Source organism: Trichosurus vulpecula, chromosome 5 (genome assembly GCF_011100635.1).
Source record: "Trichosurus vulpecula isolate mTriVul1 chromosome 5, mTriVul1.pri, whole genome shotgun sequence".
Classification (NCBI taxonomy): Eukaryota; Metazoa; Chordata; class Mammalia; order Diprotodontia; family Phalangeridae; genus Trichosurus; species Trichosurus vulpecula.
The window spans coordinates 168,348,225-168,372,893 of record NC_050577.1 but is presented as its reverse complement, the minus strand read 5'-3'; the positions used below and the strand labels follow the sequence as shown (position 1 = coordinate 168,372,893).

The following is a 24,669-nucleotide window of genomic DNA, read 5'->3' as shown; positions in this document are numbered from 1 at the left end:
TGCAGGTATAAAAATAAGGTATCATAAACAATGGTAACAATACTTTAACATTCAATCCAAAATTAAGCTTCATATTCAAATATAACTAAAGCATTTTATCTTAAATGTGATTTCCTTAAAGAACAATGAAGTATGCAATTTGATTTTCCCCACTTAATAGTTATTTTATTTTTTCCAATTACATGTCAAGATAGTTTTCAACATTCATTTTTATAAGATTTTGAGTTCCAAGTTTTTCTCCCTCTCTCCCTTCCTTCCCCCCTCCCTAAGAAAACAAGCAATCTGATATGGGTTATACATATTTCTGCATTAGTCATGTTGTGAAAGAAGAATCAGAACAAAAGGAAAAAAGTGAGAAAGAAAAAACAAAAAAAAAAGACGAAAATCGCATGCTTCAATTTGCATTTAGACTCCAAAGTTCTTTCTCAGGACATGGACAGCATTTTCCATCATGAGTCTTTTGGAATTGCCTTTGATCACTACATTGCTGAGAAGAGCTAAGTCAATCAAAGTTGGTCTTCACACAATGTTGCTACTACTGTGTGAAATGTTCTCCTGGTTCTGTTTGGAGTAAACGATTTTAAAAGCCATGGAGGATTATTTAGTCTAAGGGCTACTCTGATAATCACGTCACCAGGAAAACACTTCATTACCAAAACAATGTAACAGTTTCATCAGAAAATTCACTTCAGAAATGAAGGCTTTTAGAGGAAATCCACAGTAATTTAAATATATAGTATCCTTAAAATATTCTACATCTTAACTATACTGTAGTCAACTCTAAACTAAACCATGTATGGATTAATCACAGTTGATTTTTAGTAATGAATGGTTTCCAAAAGCCATTCCTCAATAGATAAGTGGTCAAAAGGTAAGAATAAACTTTTCAAAAGAAGCTTAACAACCATATGAATGTTGCAAATCACTAAAAGAAATGCAAATCAAAACAACCATCATGTTTCAGCTCATGCCCAGCAAATGGGAAGAGATGAAAATAATCAATGCTGGAGGTGTTGTGGGAAGTAGGCATACTGTGGGCGTATAGCTGATGAAACTTGATTTGGTATAGCCATTTTGGAAAAATACCTTGGAATTACACAAATAAAGTAACTAAAATGCTCACTATAAAACATAAACTCCAAGGAGGTCACTGATAAAAACAAAGTAATCATATATGAAGGAAGGAAGGAAAGAAGGAATGGAGGGAGAGAAGGAAGAAGGAAGATTTAAGTACAGACTGTTAGAAGGCACTGTCCTATGCACAATATGAATGTTATCTCATTTAATCCTCACAACAACCCTGGGAGGTAGGTGCTACTATTGTCCCCATTTTACAATTAAAGAAACAACTGACATTAAGTGACTTGCCTAAGGTCTGAGTAAGCTGGTGTCTAGCTAGTAAGTCTAGCTAAGTAAGAGCCTGGATCAGAACTTGTCTTCCTGATTCCAGGTCTAGCACTCTATCCACTTCGGCACCTTGCTTTCTCTAGCAGCAAATTTTGTGGTAGCAAAGAACTAGAAATAACATAGATGCCCACTGATTGGGGAATCGTTGAACAATTTATGAATATAATACAATTGTGCTGTTAGTGACAAAGAGGATGACGTCAGAAAAAAACTAGAAGACTTAAATGAAATGACCAATGAGCAGTCAAGAAGTATTTTTAATACTTAATATGTACCAAGCACCATACTAAGGGCAGATCCAAATGTATTCTGATCACTGCAAAGGGCAACCACAATTTCAGAGGACCAATGATGAAACATATACTACCTACCACCTACAAGAAGCCTCAAGGCATGTCATGTTGGTCCTCTTCAAGAACGAAGGACAACAACCAACCAAACCAGGAACTTAATAAATGTTGATTGATTGGTATTTATTAGGAAGACTTGAGTTCAAATTTGGCCTCATACTCCCTAGCTGTGTAACCCTAGGCAAGTCACGTGATTTCTGCTTATTTCATATTTCCTCCCCTCGTAAAAAGGAGATTAATAGCACCTATCTCTCAGGGTTGTTGTAAGATGGCATAATATCTGTAAAGCACTTAGCAAAGTGTCTACTACAACATAGGAGGCATTTATGCTTGTTTCCTTTCTTTCTTCCTACTGACTGAGGTGACAAACTCGGAGTACAGATTGAGAATTTTAAAAAAGATGTATGGTCAGTGCAGGAATTTATTTTGCTTGACTGCTTGCTTGTTATTGTTTTTTTATTTTTATTTTTCTCCAGAGGAGGAAAGAGGTAGAAGGAAAAGAAAACAGATCTTTGTTAAATAAAAAATAAAATAATTTTTAAAAGAAAAACATAAAAAGAAAGTAGATGTTGAAAATTACAAAAAAACCAAGCACAGCCCTAAAGAGATCTTGGAAGACACCTTCCCCATCCCTTCTACTTTGCAGAGGTAAGAGCTGTTCCAAAAGTGTGGAATGCTTCATATACTTTCAAAATTTTCAGATGTATTAATCATCTTACTGCTTTTTAACTTTCAGGTTTTTTTTTCAAAAAAATTATTATATTATTATATATATATTATATATAATATATATATTATATTATTATATGGGAAAGTTCTCTGGGAAAAGAAAACAAAGGGATACAGAAGGAAATTTAGACAGTATAAAACCAAAAGATATCAATAAAAATCTTTTTTAAAAAATTACATGGCTTCTCATCCTTCTCTAAAGCCTTATTCCCATATCTCATTGTGACATAAAAGCAACTTTAAATTCTCAAAGAATGTGCCAGTAAGCTCAACTTCTAGCAGCTAGGTAGCTCAGTAGAGCACTGGGCCTAGAGTCAGGGAAAATGAATTCAAATATGGCCTCGGACACTACTAGCTATGTGATCTTGGGCAAGTGGGCTCTCTTTGCCTCAGTTTCCTCAACTACAAAGTGGGTATAAGGACTGCACCTACCTCTCAGAGTTGTTATGAGGATTAAATGAGATAATATTTCTTAAGTACTTAGCACAGTGAGTACATAATAGGTGCTATATAAACTGTAGCTATTATTATTATCCTATACTAAGGTGATAAGGCTTCAAGTAAGGGCAAGGTGACAGATGGGCAATCCTTCAGGACCATGACTAGATTAATTCAGAAAGTCTCATCCCCAAAATGGTCACAATGATGAACACCTAGGCCACAGCAACTCTAAAAGATCAGGAGACATTCAGAAAGTTTGCAATTTCTACAAGTAAGACTATCCATACCAATTAAAATAAAAAGCATTTAAATTTCTGGCTTCCCCCAGATACTATCCAGCACAATCCTGAGGCACTAATCTGACCATTCAATTTGTTTGAGCTCAAGGAATACAAATTTTAATACGCAATACAAAAGAAAATCCTTACAAAGGCCAATTAAAATTATGTCTGACATACAAGTACGAGTAGTTAAGACTTGCCTATGACTGAACCTAACTGCAGATATCTGAGCGTGCTATGTGATGTCTGTGACCAAAAAGGAAATCTAATCAAGCAAAAAAGTAAATTATATTTCATAACTGAGCATTTTCAAAAATAATTTGCTTTTAAAGTGTTTAATGATGCTTACCATTGGAGTTTTCAAAGTGGTCTCAATGAAGTCATTTAATTTCCTTTTACTCTCAAACCCAGGCTACTATAGTTAATTATGAATTATTATGATCTTACTAGTTAAAGAGTTTATTCATAGTATGATTTATCTGTGATTCAACTATACATATTCACTAAGTTGTTACCCTCTTAAGTTACCCAAAATTTTACCCAATACTGTCTGAATATTTAAATAAGGGTCATGATATTTTAACATAAAAACTTGTTTTAGGACAGTGTATAATAAAATATGTGACAGAACTCATCTTCTGCCTAGTAGTTAATCCTTAAACCCATAAAGATCCCACCATTAAGCATATATCCCTAAGAAATCAATGATAAAAAAAAAAGGTACTACATACACCGAAATATTTACATTACTCTGTAGTAGCAAAGAACTGGGGGAGGAAGCCTACTTGTTGGAAATGACTAAATGGTTTGGTACATGAACATAATAGAATTACTAATGCAGTAAGAATACTAATGCAATAAGAAATGACAAATATAATACATATACCTAAGCATAGGAAGACTCACATGAACAACTGCAAAGTCAAACCAGAAAAGCAGGGAAAATATAGCTGACTACACAACAACATAAATAGGAAGAACAAAATAATCAAAACTGGATTCTACATATTATAATGACCAAGCATGGCCCCAGAGAAGAGATATGAAAAGGCATCGCCCCCCGTTTTTTTGCAGAGGTTAGGGACTATGGGCATAGAACATTAGCCTTTTTCAATGTGTTGGCTAATTTTACTGAATTTGGATTTTTTTCATTTTTTTTTAAACTCTATTATCAGAGATGGCTCCTTAAGAGGCAGAGGAATAGAGATATTTCAGGAAATACAGGTGATATAAAAAAAAACTTAAAAAAACCCTCTATGTTCTAATTTGAAAAAATATTTTCCTTAATAATCCCAGAAATTAAAAAAATTTTTAAAAATCCCAGAAATTTATATTTATTAAATAATGATAAAATTAATATAGTTTATTTTTAATATACTGATACACAATTATCCTACAGACTGCTTAGAAAAATCTCACTATATCTTAAACATCCATTCGAATTTTGGTTGGAACACTACAAAGAGCCAAATAAGCAAGATTTATAACTGTAATGGAATTCTATTTCACCATAAGAAACTATGTAGGTAGACTTGTATGAACTGAACCAGGTCAGAACCAAATTAACAATATACATGATGATTACAGTAACAAATGAAAAAATACTAGAAAGTAGAATTCCAATTAACTGCAATGATTAATTTTGGCCTTGGAAACAGATGTTGAAACATTTCCCTTCTCACAGCAGAAAGGAAGACTAGAGATGCAGAATACTGCATGCTCCATCAGACGGGTCGTTTTGTTAACTTTGCTTAACTCGGTTATAAAGGAGGGAATCAATGAAAGGCAGTAATTACAAAAAGGAATTAGCAAACATGACAAATTATAACAACCTGCAACTTTTATTTCTTCAACAAGTTCTCACATTCATGTTTTATGACGGAATATAACAGGCACATCCAGTTTGACAGGATATACTCTCTTTGCTGGGTTTAGGCATGAGCAGAAACAAGATGCCTCCAGATTTATCAAAATAATTAAAGTTAACACTTTAGATAAAAATGGAGTTCTTTTTAATGACAGTCTGACTTCTTGTTTTTAATATTTATTCAGCCTTTTGCACTTAATAGATTAAAACTAGCTTTCTATATAATTAGGTATCTCGAACATATTTTCCAGATCCAGCTCTGCCATTAATTAGAATCAACAAGCAAACTAACTTCAAAAGCAGCCACTTTAAAGCACCCACCGCACCCTCCCCATTCAGTTAAAAGCTAATGTGCTCAGTCCTCAGAGTAAGTGTTGTGTTTTATTTTTTAAATGCACTTTTAACACTTTACAATGAACATTTGATAAAGTATACCATAACAGAGAACCTGAGAACTGTTGCAAAAATTATCTCAAGGAAGCTTTCCCATTTATTTAATAAACATTTTCTTGGTGCCCACTAAGTACTTAACACTTTTGTTATGGGGGCATAAAAGTAACAGGTCTGATCCTACCTAGGTTTTTTAGTAATGAAATAATTGATTAAACCATAAATACTCCAGGCCCACTGAATTGCTGTGGTCTCAATTAAATTAAAATTCATTTTATTTTACCAAGTACTTGATTTTAAAATGCATATGTAAAACTCATTGCCCATTTGAATGACTTCTTACAGAAGATGAACAGATGAATTAAATGTAAATAGGATATACTGACAAAGTGTTCTTTCTGAGGCAGCATGATATCATGTAAAGAGCATAGGACTTAAGAGAACACTGGTTCAAATTCTCAATCTGTTTCTTGCTACCTGTGAGACTTTGGACAAGTCACTTATTCTTTGTGCCTCAGTTTCCTCACCTGTAAAATAAAGCCTTTCAGTTATAAATAGAAATTTTTAGAGAATACCAAGGCAACATATTACCTGAAAGTACAATGGAAATCAATTTCAATCTAAAAATAAATTAAATTTTCACTTTTAATTACAATCTTTTCAGGACTATATATAATATATAAAGCAATGCCATACTGTATTGGTGCCATTTCATTTGACATGTAATAAAAACCAAAGTAAATATATATATATATGTATATATATATACACACACACACACATATATATATATGTATAGCACCCTTATTGATACAGTATGCTCACTATTTGATTTCCTCTTCCTCACCTCCAATTCTAAGAGACTATAACTGAATTCATCAGTGTAATCTCTGCACAGATCATAATCCTTGTATACCATAACCAAGTATTGAGTTTATATGCCCAAAGAATTGCATCCCCTTATTACAGATTCTGATAACTAGCCTCTCCAAACTCAGCTAGCTTGGTTCTCCTGTAACAGCTATCAGCAGACCTATATATGAAGCCTTTCTAGAGTTACAGGATCTGACAGAGCTTAAATTCCATTGGTATAACCTTCAAGATTGTGGCATTTCCATAGCTTAACAAGGCAACAATTTAGTACTTTAGTAAAGAAATTTTTATAATCTGAGGGCAAAAAGGAAGCAGCATGTGCCAAGCAAGCCAAACCACGGCCTAGACCACTAATTCCTCTCAGACTCCAGAAGAGATATCCCAAGACCACTGAGAATATAGTCTCATTCTCCACTCCCACCTACCAGGCACACAGACAGGAGCAATTCTTGTGGAGAAAGCACCTTCTATCCCCACTACCACTAATACCCTCAATAGACAAGATAAACACAAGAGCCCAGGGAGAAGTTACTTTTCCAAGAGACTGATCAACTTGCCCAAAGTCACATAAGTATTAAGAAGCAGATCCAGAATATGAACCAAGTTTCTCTAAATAGTCTGACTTTGCTAACTGTATCCTTAGTGCTTAGCATAGTTTTGCATAATTTTTTTTTTTTTGCTTTTTGGCAGGGCAATTGGGGTTAAGTGACTTGCCCAAGGTCACACAGCTAGTACAAGTGTCAAGTGTCTGAGGGCGGATTTGAACTCAGGTCCTCCTGACTCCAGGTCCGGTGCTCTACTCACTGCGCCACCTAGCTGCCCCAGCAGCTTTTTCATGCAACAGGAAAGGCTGGGACCCTACATTTTAAAGAATTGCAAAATGAGCAATGGCAACATTGAAAAAGAAGTTGTGGAAAATAGGAAGGACAACTAAAAAATCTTTAAAATTGCATGATAATTTAAATATAGCAGAGTGATTCTCACCTCTCTAGTAAAGAACCTCCTGGCTAAAATAAATAATATAGTCCCTATTTCTCAAATATATACTACAAAGATAACTCTACCCATACTGACAGGTTTATTTTATTCTTTTATTTGATCTACTTTGGCCTAATTTGGCTTCATATTTATTAAGTAATAGTTTATAGTAAATCCTTTATGGAACTTTTTAAAAGACTTAAGTAATGGCACTGATGGGCTTTATGAAAGACCTTCAACTTCATGAGACTTAACAGATAACCAATAAAATTTAAAAGATAAGCTTTAAGAGTCGGTATGGCTGCAAAAATAAACACCCTGTGGTCTCTGTAACTAGAATGGGCCCCAGAAAATACATACACAGATAAAATACCATCAGGCCAATACCTGAAGCCTTTTGAACCTGATAGAAATTGCTGCAGCTATAGGATGTTGGCATATCCTATAACCCAGAGTTATATCATCACTGCATGAAGCATCAGAGTGGACTTTGGTAGAGATAAAACATGTAAAAAAATAACGGAAAGATTAAAACAGACTTGTTTTTAAGAGAAAGTCAACTTATGGCATAAAGCAAAAAAGGGGTGGGGGGCATTAGAGAATTTAAGAACTTTAGTTCTTAATGAAGTTAAAAATATGAAATGGTAGACTATGCCAAGACTGTGTTATTTTGGTCTTTGATTAGACAAACTTTTATAAAAAGAAAACCCTGGTAAGAAGACAGAAAATTCCTTTTAGTTGTGACTTTGTGCAGTCAGACAAATTAGCACAATACAGACCAATAATTCTGAAGGAATCAGGCAGTGGAGTTAAGGAAACCGATTGCTTTTACTTCCCTCTTTCCTCATTTCCCCAGAAATTTGTTTTAGAAATATCAGAATCCTTTTTGTCTCAATTTTAAAACTAATTTGACTATAGGAATACACAATGCCATCCTCTAGCCTCACAGCAGTAAGAAAAGTAAAAGACGGTGATGTTGCTTTTGTCTGAACAAAATGAGAAAGTATCATAGTAATGTATTAAAACTGTTCACTTTAAATCTTGAGGCATTAAAGCAGAAATTATTTCAAAGATTCTCTTCTCAGTAACTTCTAAAAATAGTTTTTAACATATTTTCCTGATATCTTCTTAAACACAAATATTTTACAATTATTATTTGATTATGTTAATTAAATGTGTTAAGACAACAATATTTTTGTCCATGTGGTGATTTAAAATCTCCCCATATTCCAACTATTCAAATAACAAAAGACACTTAGGCTTACTGTGTTTGCTAAAGATGTGAGATGAAAGAATTATTTTCTAGAATTAACATTTTATAACAAGGCATAGATAAAACAAAAGTTTTTCTGCTTATAAATGACTTTTTTCAAAAACAGATTTCCAATAAAGTGAAAATTGTGTCCACAGCCTATTATAGTCAACTCTTTTTAGTGCAAATGATAGTTAGACCAGCATTTTGACCCAGCCTACAAAATAGCCCCAGACCTGAGGTAAACAGCAATGATATATAGTGGAAGATAGATTCAGATGTCATTCCAAGGGCTATATGCCATCTATTTTCTAACAGTGTTATGATTCTTATGTCTTCCGAACTACCACCCACGTGGACGAAATAACCAAAAATATTACAGACAAGATGAAACATGGGCTGGATGAGAGTACTATTAGGTGAATTTATACATGGTTCAACAGTCAAAAAATGTTAAGATCAACATAAAGTGGTCTCTGGTGAAATGTCACAAGGATTTGTCCTTGGACCTATCCAGTTTACTACTTTTATCAATGCCTTGAATACAATCATAGAAAGCACAACTACAAAATCTACAAGTTCCACAGAACTAGAAAGGTGAGTTAGTACAGTAGAAAGAATCAAAGATTCAAAGTTAACTCTACAGGACAGTGCATTAAATTAAAACCAACAATATTATATTTAGCAAGGATTTGTGTAGAATGCTACATTTGGTTACAAAAGTCAATTGCACACCAAATTGAGGGTATAAGAGACCTAGACTGGTAAAAAGCCTTTATTTTTGACTCTTTAAAGACTTAATAAGTAAAGAGTGTTCTGCAGCTTCAGTTCATGCAATTAGATACATTAATCCAGAATATCCAAAATTCAGAATAAAGAGGTACAGGGTATAATAGTAATCTGCACCAATCAGCAGACATCTGGAGTACTGCACTGAGCTCCACGCATATTTTAACTAATGGCACTGTGAAGGGGTGGGTGATGGGGGAGGAGGGGAAGTAACCAGTATGATAAGGGGGTCTAGAAACCATGTCCTATGAAGAACAGGAAATATTTGGCCTGAAAGAGAAGATACAAGAGGGCATAAGAGCAGTCTTCAAAAAACTAAGACTGTTACCCTGATAAAGGATGAAATCTGTTCTGGGACATACCAGAACACAGGTGTCTATTTTGGTATCCAGTGATGGACTTGGCTGTTATGCTATTATATAATAAGTTCTGTATCACTGGAATTATATAAGTAGAGGTTAAATGACCATTTGTCAGGAAATATGTACTAAGTACTTCCAAAATGGGTAGGAATGATTACCTCTAGGTTGCTTCCACTCTGTTATATTACACCAATTGTAGCAATTCTCTTTCCCCAAATTAATATCATATGCCAATAGAAAGGATAGTAAAAAATTTAAAAGCCAGTACATTTAACTAGAACAGAGTAGTTAGCACACACCTGTTCAATATCTGTGGTTAATTCATATACCTATACACTTTTAAAATTTAAGCTCCTAGAAAACAAGAACGAGCTTCAATAATGCTCTACATGGCAACATAGTATTTTGGAAGAATTCTGTCAACAGTCAAAACCCAATGAGAACCTTTTCCAAAATTAAATACCAGTTCTCACATGGCATAGGGTCTTTCATGTGCCTCTATATACAGCTATAACAAATACTATTCATCTGCATTCTAGTGAACTGGAGATATCTAAATAGCATGGTGGATAGTGTTAGACTTGATTCAAATCTTCCCTCAAACTCTCTCTAGTTGTGTGACTGGGCAAATCACTTAACCTCTCTGGGTGCTGTGCCTCCTGTGTAAAATGGGGATAATAATAGCACATATCTCACAGGGCTTTTGTGAGGATCAAATGAGATCAACTACGCAAAAGGCTTTACAGACCTTAAAGTAACATGTAAATGCTAGAACATTTTCATATGCTTAGCACCAACCACAGTCTACTACATATAGAAGACACTTAATGTGTCTTAAACTGAATTTATTCGTTGTTAAAAATCAACTAAAAATCAACTATGTGGCTCCACTTTTTTTTCCTACTTTTTAATATGAAAATATGCATCTAGGCTCAAAACAATACAAAATGTAGGCTCTGATTAAAAACTAATGAATTCTATCAATTATCTCTGATAAGGATCTGATATCCAAAATATACAGCCAACTGACAGAAATATGGAAGACAAAAAGCCATTCCCCGACAGACAAGTGGTCAAAGGATGTTAACAAGCAGTTCTCAGGGATTTGCAAACTATTTTACAACTATGTGAAAGAAGGCTCCAAATCACTAATAGTATCATAACCAACAAATTAGTAATTATGACAAAGAGAGGAATAGTCAATGCTGTCAAGGTTGCAGAAAGGCACATTAATGCACTGTTGGCAGAGCTGTGAACTGGTCAAACCACTGGGAAGAGCAATTTGGAAAGCAAATAAAGAGACTAAAAATGTCTATAACCTCATACCCAGAGATTCCATTGCTAGACATTTACCTCAAAGAGTAAAGGATAAAAACAAAGTTACCAAATATACCAAAATATTTACAGTATCACTTTTTTTTGTAATAGCAAAGAACTGGAAACGAAGTCCATTAATTGGAGGAATGGCTAATTAAGCTGTCATACATGAACATAATGGAATATTACTCTATGTAAGAAAACATGAATATAACGAATACAGGGAAGCTGGGGAAGATTCCTATGAACTCATGCAAAATGAAGTAAGAAGAACCAGAAAAATAATATAGACAATGACTACAACAATGTAAATCAGGGCTGTCCAACCTTAGGTCTTTATTGAAACAATAGGCAATATATTTTGATTTGCCATTTTAGTGAGGGCTCTGCAGTAGCTCAGCTTCGTTTACTAAAGCATTTATGTAAGTTTCTATGGTTGTAGGCTGCCCCATAAATCGCACTGCGGGGGCTGCATGCACTCCCTCACATTTTGGACAGCCCTGATGTAAATGGAAAGAATAACAAACCAATCAAAACTCACTGCTGTAAAACTATAAACACCAAGCTTAACCCCACAGAGGAAAAGGCACCTTTCTCTACTTCCTTACAAAGGCTAAGGTCTATAACTGTGGAACATGCACATTATGTCATACTTTTTAGAAAATCTGTTAGTTTGGCTAAACTGTTTTTTCCCTCTTTTTCATTCTTTGTTGGATGACTCTCTGGTAGGGGAGTGAAGGGGATAGAATGGGAAATGTAGGTGATACAAAAACAAATGATATCAGTAAGAATTTTTAAAAACTAATTAAATATAAAACTCCTAAGTACTATAAAATCTATACATGCATTTTGAGATTCCTCTTTCAAAATTTACCAAAGCCATGGATGTTCAAAGGCAATGACTCATAGGATCATAGATTAGAGCTAGGAGGGACTTTCAGAGGACCACTAAGTCAAATAGCTTCTTTTTAGATATAAGAAAAACGAGGCCCTAAGAAGTTAAGTGATTTGCTAAAGTTACACAGGCAGCAAGCAATAGAGATAGGATTTGAACTCTGGTCCTCCACTATTAAATTGGTTGACGCCTTATTTCTGAAAATACCTTGAATTTCCTCTAGCAAATACAGAAAGAGTCCATAACTTTCATTTCTCTCCAACCTCTCCCATTTGCAGTCCTTCTCATTTATATCTCTTGTGCTGGTTCAGTGGCCTCCCTGGTCTATCCAAAGAGCCACTTAAAACCACAATTCCTACTACTACAAACAATGGTGAGGACAGGAGAGGCCCTGCTTCCTCTAAGAGTACCTGACTGTAATTGCATGAAACTTTCCTGTTCATTGATAACTTCTTTATTGCCTCTCTGCCCTCCCACCAAAAAATTAATTACTGCAGCTACATTGCCCACAGGTGGTAGCTTGTTAATCTTTTTTATAGCTCTAGGCACTAATACAGTGTTAAAACTTTGATGTCTGAACCCAAATTGAAGACTTTTCTGTACATATTAAGTACTATACTCCATCAGTTCTCCAGAATATATTCCCTTGGGAATTGAGAGGGGCTCCTCTAATACATTTCAGATAGTTGCCTACAAGTAGTTTGTTTAGCAAATTAAGGAATTTTCCGAGTCAATGTCAAGGTATTCTGAGTCCAAAATTCATAAACCTGAACTACCTCTATTCAGTAAGCAATTCTTTTCTGATTCTACTCTAGATTCTTTTATATTGTGCCAGCATCTGACATTGATATGGATAGATATAATGAAAGTAAATCTACTGTATCAAGTGCAGTGAGAAAGGGGAAAGGCTATACAAAGAAAAGAGCACATAAGTAACAGTTAAAAGTGACAAAGAACAAAATGCTATTCCCAAATTTAAATGAGATTCATAGCTGAACAGAAATGGAATAAATAAGCTACAAAGTAAAAACCACAATACTCGCCAGACTCTAAAACAAAATCTCCTATAGTTTTATATTCAAACATGAGTTCTTAAAAGTATGACATATTGAAAATTTCCTGGTATTTTAAGGAAATCACCTGCAATCAGCCCCTTTTCCATAAGTTTTTTTCAGTGGCATCGTGATTTAACATTTAAGTATGTGCTCCAATATAAATTCTCAACTCCTGAGAAACATTTGAAAATCACCTGTTTTGTCTCTCAATATTCTGTAGCTCCCTGTGGTCCCTTTTCAGGTGTTTGGTCAAAGACGTAAAGTATTCTTTTAACAGGTTCTGGAAGGGCTGTTGCTTCTCTGGGCTGATTATTTCACTAGGAGGAAAACTCAAGTTAAACTTCTCTGCAGCACCTTTCACTTTCCTTGGTACCAATCCAGCAATATCATCCCCACAATGCCGGCAAAAGCTAATCACCACAGACACATGAGTGTGGGATTCACGGTCAGCATTAATAATGTTTTTCAGCTGTTCATAGATTAAGGACAGACCTTCTTTGTCAGTGAAAATCCCCACTATGGTCAATTCTGCAATGAAACGCAAGTCAGTTCTTAGTTTGGTAATGTTAGGAGTTTTCTCCTCTTTTCTTGCTTCAAAATGTTTTTTCCAAACCTGAAGCAGAGATGGAGCGAAGTCAGCATAACGCTGATGAAAGAGAGAGCACAAGTGCACGGCACAGTTCACATCAGAAATTTTTAGCTTAGCTTCCACAATAGAAGCAACAGCTTCTGCAATGTATTTGCTTAAATTGAGGCCATTAAAATCATGGGACAAGGAGTCTCTCTGTTGCTCCGTAATAGTTTTCAATTTCTTGACAAACGCTGTATTTTTCTTCAAACTTGAGTCCAATCTGCTAAAGAAATTCTCCTCTGGTCGGTTGTCTGGTGCATTTTGGTTTTTGCTCCGGAGTTCCTTCCTTGCTTGATGTCGTTCCCATGCTTCCTGATGAAGCTGATGGGATTCTTCTTTCTCTCTACATAAAAACAAAACAAATAATATCTTGTGTTTGAGTGAGTCATTTATAAATGGCACATCATAAAAACAGCGCTCTCATAATTCAAGTTCAGAAGCTAAAGCAGAAATTACTGAATTAAAACGATAGTATGAGCTTTATTTAACCAAGGCACTTGCAGCAATGTTGGTATTCTTTCCAAAAATGTAAATGTTAACTTTCACTATTTTGAATATTTTGAAAATTGTCTTATGTGATCAAAGGAAGAATATATTCATTTTATCTGCTGATAGCATTAATTTTGGGTGATAAGGCACTGTAAAGAACCAAATTAAATTCAAAATAATCTTAAGGGGGGAAAGTGGATAGTTAAAGTCAAATGAAATATAATAGGGACAATTAAAGGATAAAATATCTCTGGAGGAAAATTCTTGGCTTCAAGAGTTGGACTAGATAACCTTCAAGGTTTCTTTAATCTATAATCCTATGTTTGGGTTTGTTAAAAATAATGGGCAAGACCACTTTCCTCCACAAAGTCCTACTTCAATGCCTCCTCATGGAATAGGTAATCCTAGGTTCATACAGGTTATGCAAGCAAAATACAAGATCTGTCAAATGAGGATTAACAGTGTTTAAAAAAAATCCACAAAATCTTTAATAAAATAGATAAGACAGAGGACTCACAAGCTAAATTTAAGCCAACAATATAATACTGTAGTCAAAAAGTAACAAACTAAAAAGGTGAATCAATAAAAATGTAGAAACCATATACCCTCTATCACACAGTGGTCAAGTGTAACTTGGTTGATTTGAAATGCCCAAAATCTAAAAGCAGACAGAAAATCTGGAAAGGAACCACAGTACGGCAACAGAAATCATTAAAGATCCTACCATACTACCAAAGGTTAATGAACTACATATAAGTGGCCTCTATCAGAAGCAGGACAATGGAAAGGCAAGAGCATGCCTGGGTTGGAAGTCTAAGATCTACTATTTACTATCTGCATGACCTTAAGACTCAGTTTCTTCATCTATAAAATAAGGAGTTTGGACCAGAGGATCTCTAAAAGTCCTTTCCAGATGTAAATCCTATGATCAAGTAATACCTTTAAGAAGTGAAACAGCATAAGGCAACATAGCCCCTGTTAAATGCATAACTTTTAAAATCTGCTTTCCACATGAGTTGAAGACATTTATACTCCCAAAAGAGTTTTTGAAAAGTAGCTATGTGTCATTAGTAATACAAAAAAAACTGAAACATAAATTCAGAAAACCCTTGGGACTCAAGGTCTTGAACATTCTTGGGGCAACTACTGCTGCTTTGAGGCCAAGGGATAACCTGCTTGTTAAAGAAAGGTGCTAAAATGTGTTCAGCAAGTGCCAAGTTTTCTACTCAAGAAAGGTTCTAAAGGCTCCTATTTGATAGAATTAGAAAAACTAAAAGAACAATGGAAAATGAACTGCTTTACAAAGTGTGCAGTTGTCCCCAATAATTTTTTCCTAATACTCATCTATATTCAGAGATCTCTACAACTTGTAACCTGGAAGCTTCTGATACTACTACCTTTCCCCTCAAATGAGATAATCTCTCCTCCTTAAGCCTCAAAGATGCTGAATTCTCTTAGTCCTCTTTCCCATTTAACTCTTTTGTTTCTCCTTCTGGCTGTTCATCTCCTCCTCACCATTTAGAGTAGGGGCTCCCTCAGTTCTGCCTTTGGGCCTATGCTCTATGAACTCTCAGTAATCCCACTCATTTCCATGGCTCCAATTACCACCTTTCCAAGTGCCTAGTGCACACCTTCATCTAGATGTCTCACTTGTAATTCAAATTCAACAGGTCCCAATCCAAGTTCACCTTTTCATTTCTCTAGGTGCTGACACTATTCATACAGTCTTTCTTTTGGTAACCTCAAGGTAAACTCTTGACTTTTCCCTTCTTCCTTGCCTCTAAGATCCCCTGAAATGCTGATTCCAGCTCTTGCTACCAACCTCTCCTCTCTTATTTCCACAACCATGAACCCAGTTCAGTCTTCAATTCTTTTCTACTGGTCTGATTAAAATAGTTTCCTAACAGTTCTTTCCACTTCTATCCACCTTCATACCATTACTAAGATAACATCTGTTAAGCATAAATCTGGTCATATCATTCCCCTGCTCAAGAATCTACAGGGCTCCCTACAGCCCACCAGTGTAATTTCCTTTTCCTGACATTCAAAGACCTTTGCAATTTCAACCCACCCTAGTTTTCCAGGCTTATCTTACATTACTTCACTTTATGTATGCTATACTCCAGTCAAATGAGTTAACTCTGTCCCACCAAACATCAACTGTAGTGATGTGTTTGCTCACACTTCCCATCTTTAATCTCCCACCTGGCAACAAACTTTCCACTAACACTTCCTATAGCATTCCACTTCAAAACTAATATGAATATTGGTATGACAACTACCTAGATTTAGCCTCCTATTATAAGCTCCTTGAGAGCAGGGACCATTACCATGTATGAACTTTATATCTCTCTGGAACCTAGTGAAATATTCTAAATGCTTGCTTTACTGATATCATCAATTTTGAAATTAGGAAAGCTACACTAACAAGTCAATTTATTTTCATCAGAAAAGATGTGAACATAGTATCACATCACTTAAATAAAGAATGAGTTTTGTTTCATCTTACTACCCTATACAAAACTCTCTACTCATTCGATGTATTTTTGGAATATGTTAACTAAGTAGATTCACACTTAAGAACAGTTTAAGAATTGATGATTTGCCGAATACGGCCCCAATTCAACAGATGAAGTCAAAACTTACTCTTAAGAAAATAATTTCATTTTAATTTTTTTAAACCTTTATATTCCTTCAAAAAGAAAACTAGAAAAACATCTGGGACCATAAGTATTATATTTCTACAGTCCGTTGCTCTGAATCTCTAATTCTATGAAGAAATAAGTAAGACACTCCTTACTTCAGTTGAGCAGCTGCTTCTTCTTGTTGACGTTTCTCCCGCTCTTCTTGCTTCTTTCTCTCTTCCTCTTCAAGCTTCTTCTTTTCTTCCTCTTCTCGTCTCTTTAATTCTTCCTCAGCTTTTACCTTCTCTTCCTCTTTTTTCTTCCGCTCCTTGTCCTCCTTTTTTCGTTTGTCTTCCTCCAATTTTTTCTTCTTATCCTCAGGCACTTTAACAACATCTCTCTTGGTGGTAAGTTTGACATCATCTTTTGTTTTTTCCCTGCTATTTACTGGTCGCCTTTCACCACACTCCTTTTCTTTGTTATTTAATAAAGATTCTTTTTCTTCCATACTTGCTGGCTTTTTACGCTCAGCTGGCATTATGTTATCCAGGACAATCTGCAAAAATAAAAGACCATCAATACTTTAAGTCTGTTATGTTCCTTAGCAATTTGTAGTATGCCTTTATTTCCTAAAAAGGAATTACAAGTTGACAGCCTGTTAAAATTAAATATTACTCAATTTTTGTAAAATTAAAGTACAAGTCCCTGTGATAATTTTTAGCCCTTCTATCACTATTCTACCTGCCTTTCAAAATTTTAAAATATCTTCCTTCATGCAAACATTTCACCAACCTTTACAAAGGCAACTTACACAATATTCCTCAGAAGCATGTTATGCCTCCAGAAAAGAAAGTGTAGATGGTTTACCCAGCATTATATGAAGCCAGGAAAAAACTATAAGATTCCCACATTCACTGATGTAATCGATAGATCATACAACTGCTACGAGAAAAACTGATCTGAGTAAAACATTAAAACCAAATTTCTCCAAGCATCACAATAAACTTTTCATGAGGTGGAATAATTTTTTTTTCAGTTGATACTCTAACACCAGTGGGTCTTAACCTGTGGTCTTTAAACTTTTGTGGGTTTTCTTTTTAATATTCTTTTAACTGTATTTCAATGTAATTGGTTTTTCTTTGCAATTTGACATATTTTTATGCATTTAAAAACATTATTGAGAAGGTATCCAAAACACAAAACAGGTTAAGAAGGAGAGGAGGTTGAAGTCATTATAATGTGAAGGCAAAAATCTAGCCATAAGATATAATTATAACACTGAGAGGCAGCTTGGTGTAACAGATAAAGAAATTGCCTTAGAGTCAGGAAGAACAAGGAAGACCTCAGGAAACCCTAGGTTTGAGTTCTGCCTAGGACAAATAATGGCTAAGTGATCCTAAGCAAGCAAATCTTTCAGGGCCCAGGCAACCATTCTTCAAAGTGAAAGCCAAATTCAGGTACTTATTTTAACATACCCAGAAAAAAAATGCCAAGATGTATTTAAGGAAGAATAACATTGCAAATTTTCTTAAAATGTGCCTTACAAATTGCACGTGGAATTTTCAAAGTGTTTTAAAATTCAGATTGAACAAGGAATAATGCAAAATATTTATAAACAAAATATTTTCAATATTATGTTTATAACATTAATTACAACTTCACGTTCTTCACGAATTAATTCAGCTATTGAGGGCCACTTGAGGTAAATGTTTATACCATTTGCCAGATATATTTGTTTCTCCATGCTCCTTTCTAATTCTTTCCTCTTCCTTCCAATTTTCTTGGTCTCTGTAGCCTAGCAGAGGTAAGCTCTCTTAGTCCAGAATAACAATTTACCGGCTTTTTTTAATTCTTTTAAATACACAAGTCAGTACCATTTAATATCTGGAAATTCAGTTCCCAATTCTTATAATTCCAGCAAATAACAGCTTTAATAGGAAGTTTTAATAGATGGCTCTAACACATTACCCAAAAAGCATGTAATAATAATCAGGGCTCTAACATCAGACTGAGAGTTAAGTTCTGAACATGGTTTCTAACTTTATAATAAATGAAACTCAATATTGTTTGTTTGAATAAAATGTACTTAGCAATTGACACCTGGGTGTAAGACTGAACTAAAAAAACACAGACATTTAAGAGTTGCATTTTGTTCAAATTAAAGTATTTTTAAAATATTATTATTTCTACACTATTCAAACAATTTGAAATGCCCTCTGCCTTTTGGGTGGATCCCCTGTGAAAGATTTAGAGGAGGGACAGCTAGGTGGTGCAGTGAGTAGAGCACCAGCTCTGGAGTAAGGAAGACCTGAGTTCAAATCCCGCCTCAGACACTTGACACACTTACTAGCTGTGTGACTTTGGGTAAAAGTCATTTAACCCCAATTGCCCTACCTTCCCCCCTGCAAAGAAAGAAAGACTGATTTAGAGGAGGACAAAGGCAACAATTGGAGGGATGAAAAGATATTTGATAATGCACCAACAAAAGAGCACTTACACAATCTATGGTTTATAGATCAATTACTACTTTGAAACAAATAGTAATGTCAACACAGGATTTAGTGTTTATTAATTCTAATTTTGCACCCAAACAGATACCACCTGATTTCTGTTTGTGGATGAGCAAGGGACAGAGACATTAAAAATTTAGCATATTAAGTTACGAAGATTAAATCCAGAGGTTATTTTTCTTCTTAAAAAATAATAAAATCTATCAATTACAAATCTATCAGTTCCAAAAATAAAATCAGTGACATTTATAAAGAGAAATCGTTTATGCTTTAATAGCCTTGCAAACTGTATGCACATTTTACATTATTAGAAAATGAAGCTTCTCTCTTAAATCTTTAATCTTAAAACATGGAACCAACCCCTCTGTGTCCAGGAAAGATACCACTCCCCATTTGCCTTACCCTCTTAGAATATAAGCTACTGAAGGCCAAAGACTGGTTTTAGGGCTTAGCACAGTGGTTTGCACATAATGACCATTTAATTATATTAAATAATTTTATAATATTATAATTTAGTAATATTTAGTAAACACTTTTTCATTCACTTGTCCTAGTACTGAAAATTGCTATTTAAAATGAATCATTAGCAAATTTATCTACTACAAAAAGTTCAGATAAAAGCACAATTATCTATATAAACCAGATGGTCTACAGAAGTTTCTGAACACAATAAAAGTTAACTTTTATTTTAACTGGAAGAGATCTTGGAAATCAACTTGTCAAACTCTTTCATTTTAGCCCAGGAGACTCAGGGAAGTTCAAAGATGACTAAAGCCAGTTAAAGGTATAGTATCAGAACTGCAACCTAAGTCTCCTTACTTCCCATCCAATGCTCTTCCCACTATGCCAATTTATCTCCCTTATCTAGAAAGCCAAGTGGAAAAAAAAAAGCCCAGTAGACCCAAAACAAGTCCTGTTTTAACATTTCAACTTAAAAGTTCAGCTATATACTACATTACTTTTGACATAATGCTGAAATTATTCTACAATTCTGAAATTCTCTGCTTAGATCAGGTATAAATGCTGGAAAAGTTTACAATAAGTATTAAAAATAATCGAAGTAAAAATGTTAAATCCTATTATTGAAGCAACAGAGAATGATCATTTAAAGAAAACCGCATTGTCTGAGAGCTCTCCATTCACAAAGGCAGTTCAGAACAGTGGAAAGAGAACTGGAATTGGAGTTGGGACCTGGGTTCAATTTCTGCCTCTGCTTCTACAACTTGTATGAAACTATACACGTTACTTAACATCTTGAGGACTGAGTTTCCTTAAAAAGGGCTGAATTAAATGACTGTTCTATCTCTAAATCTATGATCCAGGTGCCACTATTATCCATGTCACCCAGAAATGTATTTGGTACCTGACTTCTAATACAGTATTTGAAAAGGCAGGGTTTCCATTTGTTGTGAGAAGGCAGCCTAAAGTAATGGAAAAAGCATTGGGCTGAAAATCGGAGGACCTGAGTTCAACTCCCAGCTCAGATACTAACTAGCTAGTTGTGTGACCCTGGGAAATGTCACTTAACATCTCTGCCTCGGTTTCCTCATCTGTAAAATGGGGATAATAATTCTTACATGAGGAAAGCACTTCAAAATACTAAAGCGCTGTATCAAAGTGAGCTACTATCAACTGTGGATAGGGAAGTCTTGAAACATTTATTGATTAACATTTGGAAGCTGTTACTTAGCTACCATTCCCCTAACAGCACAAAGCACCTCACCACCTACTTCCCTAGAGTGAACAAAGAGAATATGATAGGTATCATTTTCCTTTTGAGAGCTAACATATGGATTACAGGTTAAAATATAAAATTAGTGCTCTAAGAATACTCTTTAAGTCAATAAGAGAATATTGGTTTACCCTCTGTTCCCATGTTTTTCAAGCTTCCACTAAAGGGTATTATTGTACACAAGTCAAACAAATCTGTTTCCTGTCCATAATTTTTATATTTTAAAGAATAACAGCAGTCACAAAAGTTTAAAAGGGAGTGTGTGTGTGTGTGCGCAAGTTTCACCAACGTTTACAGCACTATGAAGGTCTACAAAGGTAGAATGGACCTAAGCTAAGTTAACCCAAAACTCCCAACACTTAACAAGAGAAGAAAAAAGCCAGAGTAGATTTTAAAAAAAAGGGTGAGTCTATCAGACTTGCTTTCGATTCTCGAGAGTTATTACGTACAGCTCACTTTCCCCCTCTTAGGCGAATGAGGGCAAAAATGCTAAAAGAGAAAAGCAGCGTATAAAGAGTCTTCTTGGACAGGCAACTTAAGTGGCCCTGCTGTGACAGACCTTAAGCCTACCAGTCTGGTGGAGGCCCTTGGGAGGCGCAGGTGGAGAAGGGATCTACCGAAGTTAAACCCAAATGACACTTGCACCGGACCCTCCCCGCACCAGAGTCCCTGTCCCACGCACGCCGGCTGCCCACAGCCCAGCTCGCGGCTCTCTGCGCTCTCCCTCCCTTACTGGTGCCACGCTCAGCCCCGGCAAACTTTCCTTTCCTTTCCCACGCTCCTCTAACACCTCGTTTTGCTCGTGGCCCCCGGCTCCCCTGGCCCCAGGGCACACGCACCTCCAGCCGCTCACACGCCCGCTGCACACCTCATGCTCACCCAGCCACCGATGCTCCTCGAAGCACCGCCCGCCCCCAACAGCTCCCCCCACAAAAAAACCGAAAATCGCTCCTCAACTCTCCCCCCTCCACGCCCCCCAACTCCCTCGGACCTCTCCACCTCCAGCCCTCGGCCCGGCCCAGACTCCGAGGGGGGCGCACCCCGTCCTTCCCCTCCTCCGGTGGGCGGGGGCCGGGGGAGGGCCACCCTGTCGCCTCCGTCCCTTCCTCGGTCCCCACAGGCAGCTAAGGTATGGGGGGGGGAGGCGCCTCCTTCGTGTCCCTCCCTCCCCCCCCCCGCCCGCCCCAGGGAGCTGGGAGGGCAGGTTTCCCTCCCGCTAGCCCGCGACTCCTGCCTCCGAGGCTGAGGGCAAATGTGGAGAGGGAAGAGGTTCCGTCCCCAGCACTCACCTCTCGCCTGTTGTCAACATCAGCCCCGGATTTCCCAGCACCAACTCTACCGCTCCGGCTCTCCTCTCTCCCCTCCCCCCCTCACCTATCTCCCAGACGAGGACCCGCCTTCCCCACAGCTCCCCCTCCCTCCCCCCGCCCGCTGGCCCTCCCGCCCGCCACTCACCAACGCGGACCCGAACTGCGGGTGGGGGCGGGGCGGAGGGAGGTGGAAAGAAGAAGCTGTCCGCGCGATTGCCTGAACGAAAGTCTCTCGGCTCTCCACCTTTAGGGTGGTTGCCTACCACCCGCTCCTTGGTTCCTGGATGGAGACCTCCAGGTTCTCTACGGAAAACCGAACCACCCCACCCTGACAAGTTCAGGCTGCCTGCTGGGAGCGGTCGAGCGGGGAGACAAGTGGGATTTTCAGACAGGCGTTATCACAGACAACCTCCTCCACCTCTCTCCACCCACTACCACCTACTCAACCTGGGGCCCCAGCAAAGGAAAGGAGGAGCGTTCTGATGGCTGGGAGACAGGAAGTGGGTTGGTCACCAGGAAAGGGAGAGAGCAGGAAAGAGAAGTACGCAGGCGCAGCCTCACCTAAGGAGGGGGTGAGAACTGGGACATGAGGCCCTGGGGGAGGAGCCAAGAGCAACTACGGGAGCACGTTGGGGACAAAGTTAAGGATAGTTTGATAGCAACGTAAGGGTTAAGGTTTGAGAAGAAAAAGTTTGATGATGAGAGTGGGAGAAGAAAGATTTGGGCTTTGGGAAGGGAGTCATTCATTAGAACATAGGAGATGTTGTAAGAGATTTAACTACTTAAGGATTCGAAGAGAAAGGGGGCAGCGAAAATAAAGGAATTTTAAAATCTTTGCCAAAAAGTCCTCCACTCTCCCAAATAGGAGGAGTCTCAATTCCCACGCCTTTCTTGGAAAGAACCAGTTTAAGTAGGTTTGTTTCCGAAAAATTCCCATGAGACCTCCCTGACCTATTGAGCATGCCCACGTCACCCCCTAACTTTTAAAAATCTTTACATCACCTAACCAATGTCCTGGTTTCACTGTAGACATGAGGAAGCGAAACGTCTGTTATGAGTGTTGGAATGCATCGTGAACGCACCTTTCTCCGTTTTCAGTTCTTAATGGTGGGATTTCCAGCCTAATGGGTGTTGCAATATCATATTTAATTTCCCAACAAATCCTCCCTCTTTTATTAAAAGTGCTATGTGCATAAAATGATCATGTTCTCCAATCAAAAATGGGAATACTTGATCTGACAATTTGGGTAGAAAAGAAAGGGAGACAGACGTTCGACATATGACGATAATGTCCCACCAACTATGCTGCTCTTAGACTTCTTTGGATCTTTCCATCATGCATTAAGAAACTCATCTGTTCCCCAATCGATAATGATCAAAGGATACAAATAGGCAGTTTTCAGATGGAGAAATTAAAGCTATGTATAGTTACATGAAAAATTGCTATAAATCACTATTGATTAGAGAAATTCAAATTAAAACAACTCCGAGGTACCACCTCACACCTATCAGATGGATTAACATGACAAAACAGGAAAAAAGATAAATGTTAGAGAAGGTGTGGGAAAATTGGAACATTGATCCATTGTTGGTGGAGTTGTGAACTTATCTAACCATTCTGGAGAACAATTTGGAACCATGCCCAAAAGGCTATAAAACTGTGCATACCCTTTGATCCAGCAAAATAGGTCTGTATCCCAAAGAGATTACAAAAATGGGAAAAGGACCTGCATGTACAAAAATATTTGTAGGAGCTCTTTATGTGGTGGCCAAGAATTAGAAAGTGAGGGGATGCCCATCAATTGGGGAATGGCTGAACAAGTTGTGCTATACAAATGTAGTGGAATACTATTGCTCCCTAAGAAATGATGAGCAGACAGACTTCAGAAAAACCTGGAAAGACTTGCATGAACTGATGCAGGAGAACATTGTACACAGTAACAGCAACATTGTACAATGACTGATTTTGTTAGACTTAGCTCTTTTTAGCAATGCAATGATCTAAAGACAATTCCAAAAGACTCATGATGGAAAATGCTATGCATATCCAGAGAAAGAACTATGGAGTCTGAATGCAGACTGAAACATACTATTTTCTCTTTCCTTGGTTGTTTTTTTGTTTTTTCTTTCTCATGATTTTTCCCTTTTGTTCTGATGCTTCTTTCACAACATGACTAATGTGGAAATATGTTTAGTATGATCAAACATTTCTTGCCTATATCAGATTGCATGCCGTCTTGGGGAAAAGAGAGGGGGGAGTATTTAGAACTCAAAATATTATAAAATCAAATGTTGCAAACTAAAAATTAATTAATTTTTAAATTAAATTTTTTAAAAAAAGAAACTTATCCCTGGGAAACCTCATCCTGCAAAATTGAATCTGCCTG

At 36.8% G+C, this 24,669-nt stretch overlaps 1 protein-coding gene across 3 annotated transcripts in view; it reads right to left on the bottom strand.

Moving 5' to 3' along the window:
- UPF2 (UPF2 regulator of nonsense mediated mRNA decay) overlaps nt 1-22,425 on the bottom strand; it is a 131,087-nt gene extending 108,662 nt beyond the window's left edge. The window contains exons 1-3 of one of the 3 annotated variants that reach the window (XM_036759665.1): nt 22,262-22,425; nt 16,907-17,286; nt 13,181-13,960 (exon numbers count right to left, since the gene is read on the bottom strand). In XM_036759665.1, the coding sequence (XP_036615560.1) occupies nt 13,181-13,960; nt 16,907-17,268 (1,142 nt within the window). In that variant the 5' untranslated portion in view covers nt 17,269-17,286; nt 22,262-22,425. Of the gene's footprint in view, nt 1-13,180; nt 13,961-16,906; nt 17,287-21,963; nt 22,024-22,261 lie in introns of those variants that run through there. The other 2 variants (XM_036759667.1, XM_036759666.1) reach the window with 2 other exon arrangements.
- Between the last annotated feature and the right edge of the window lie 2,244 nt (nt 22,426-24,669).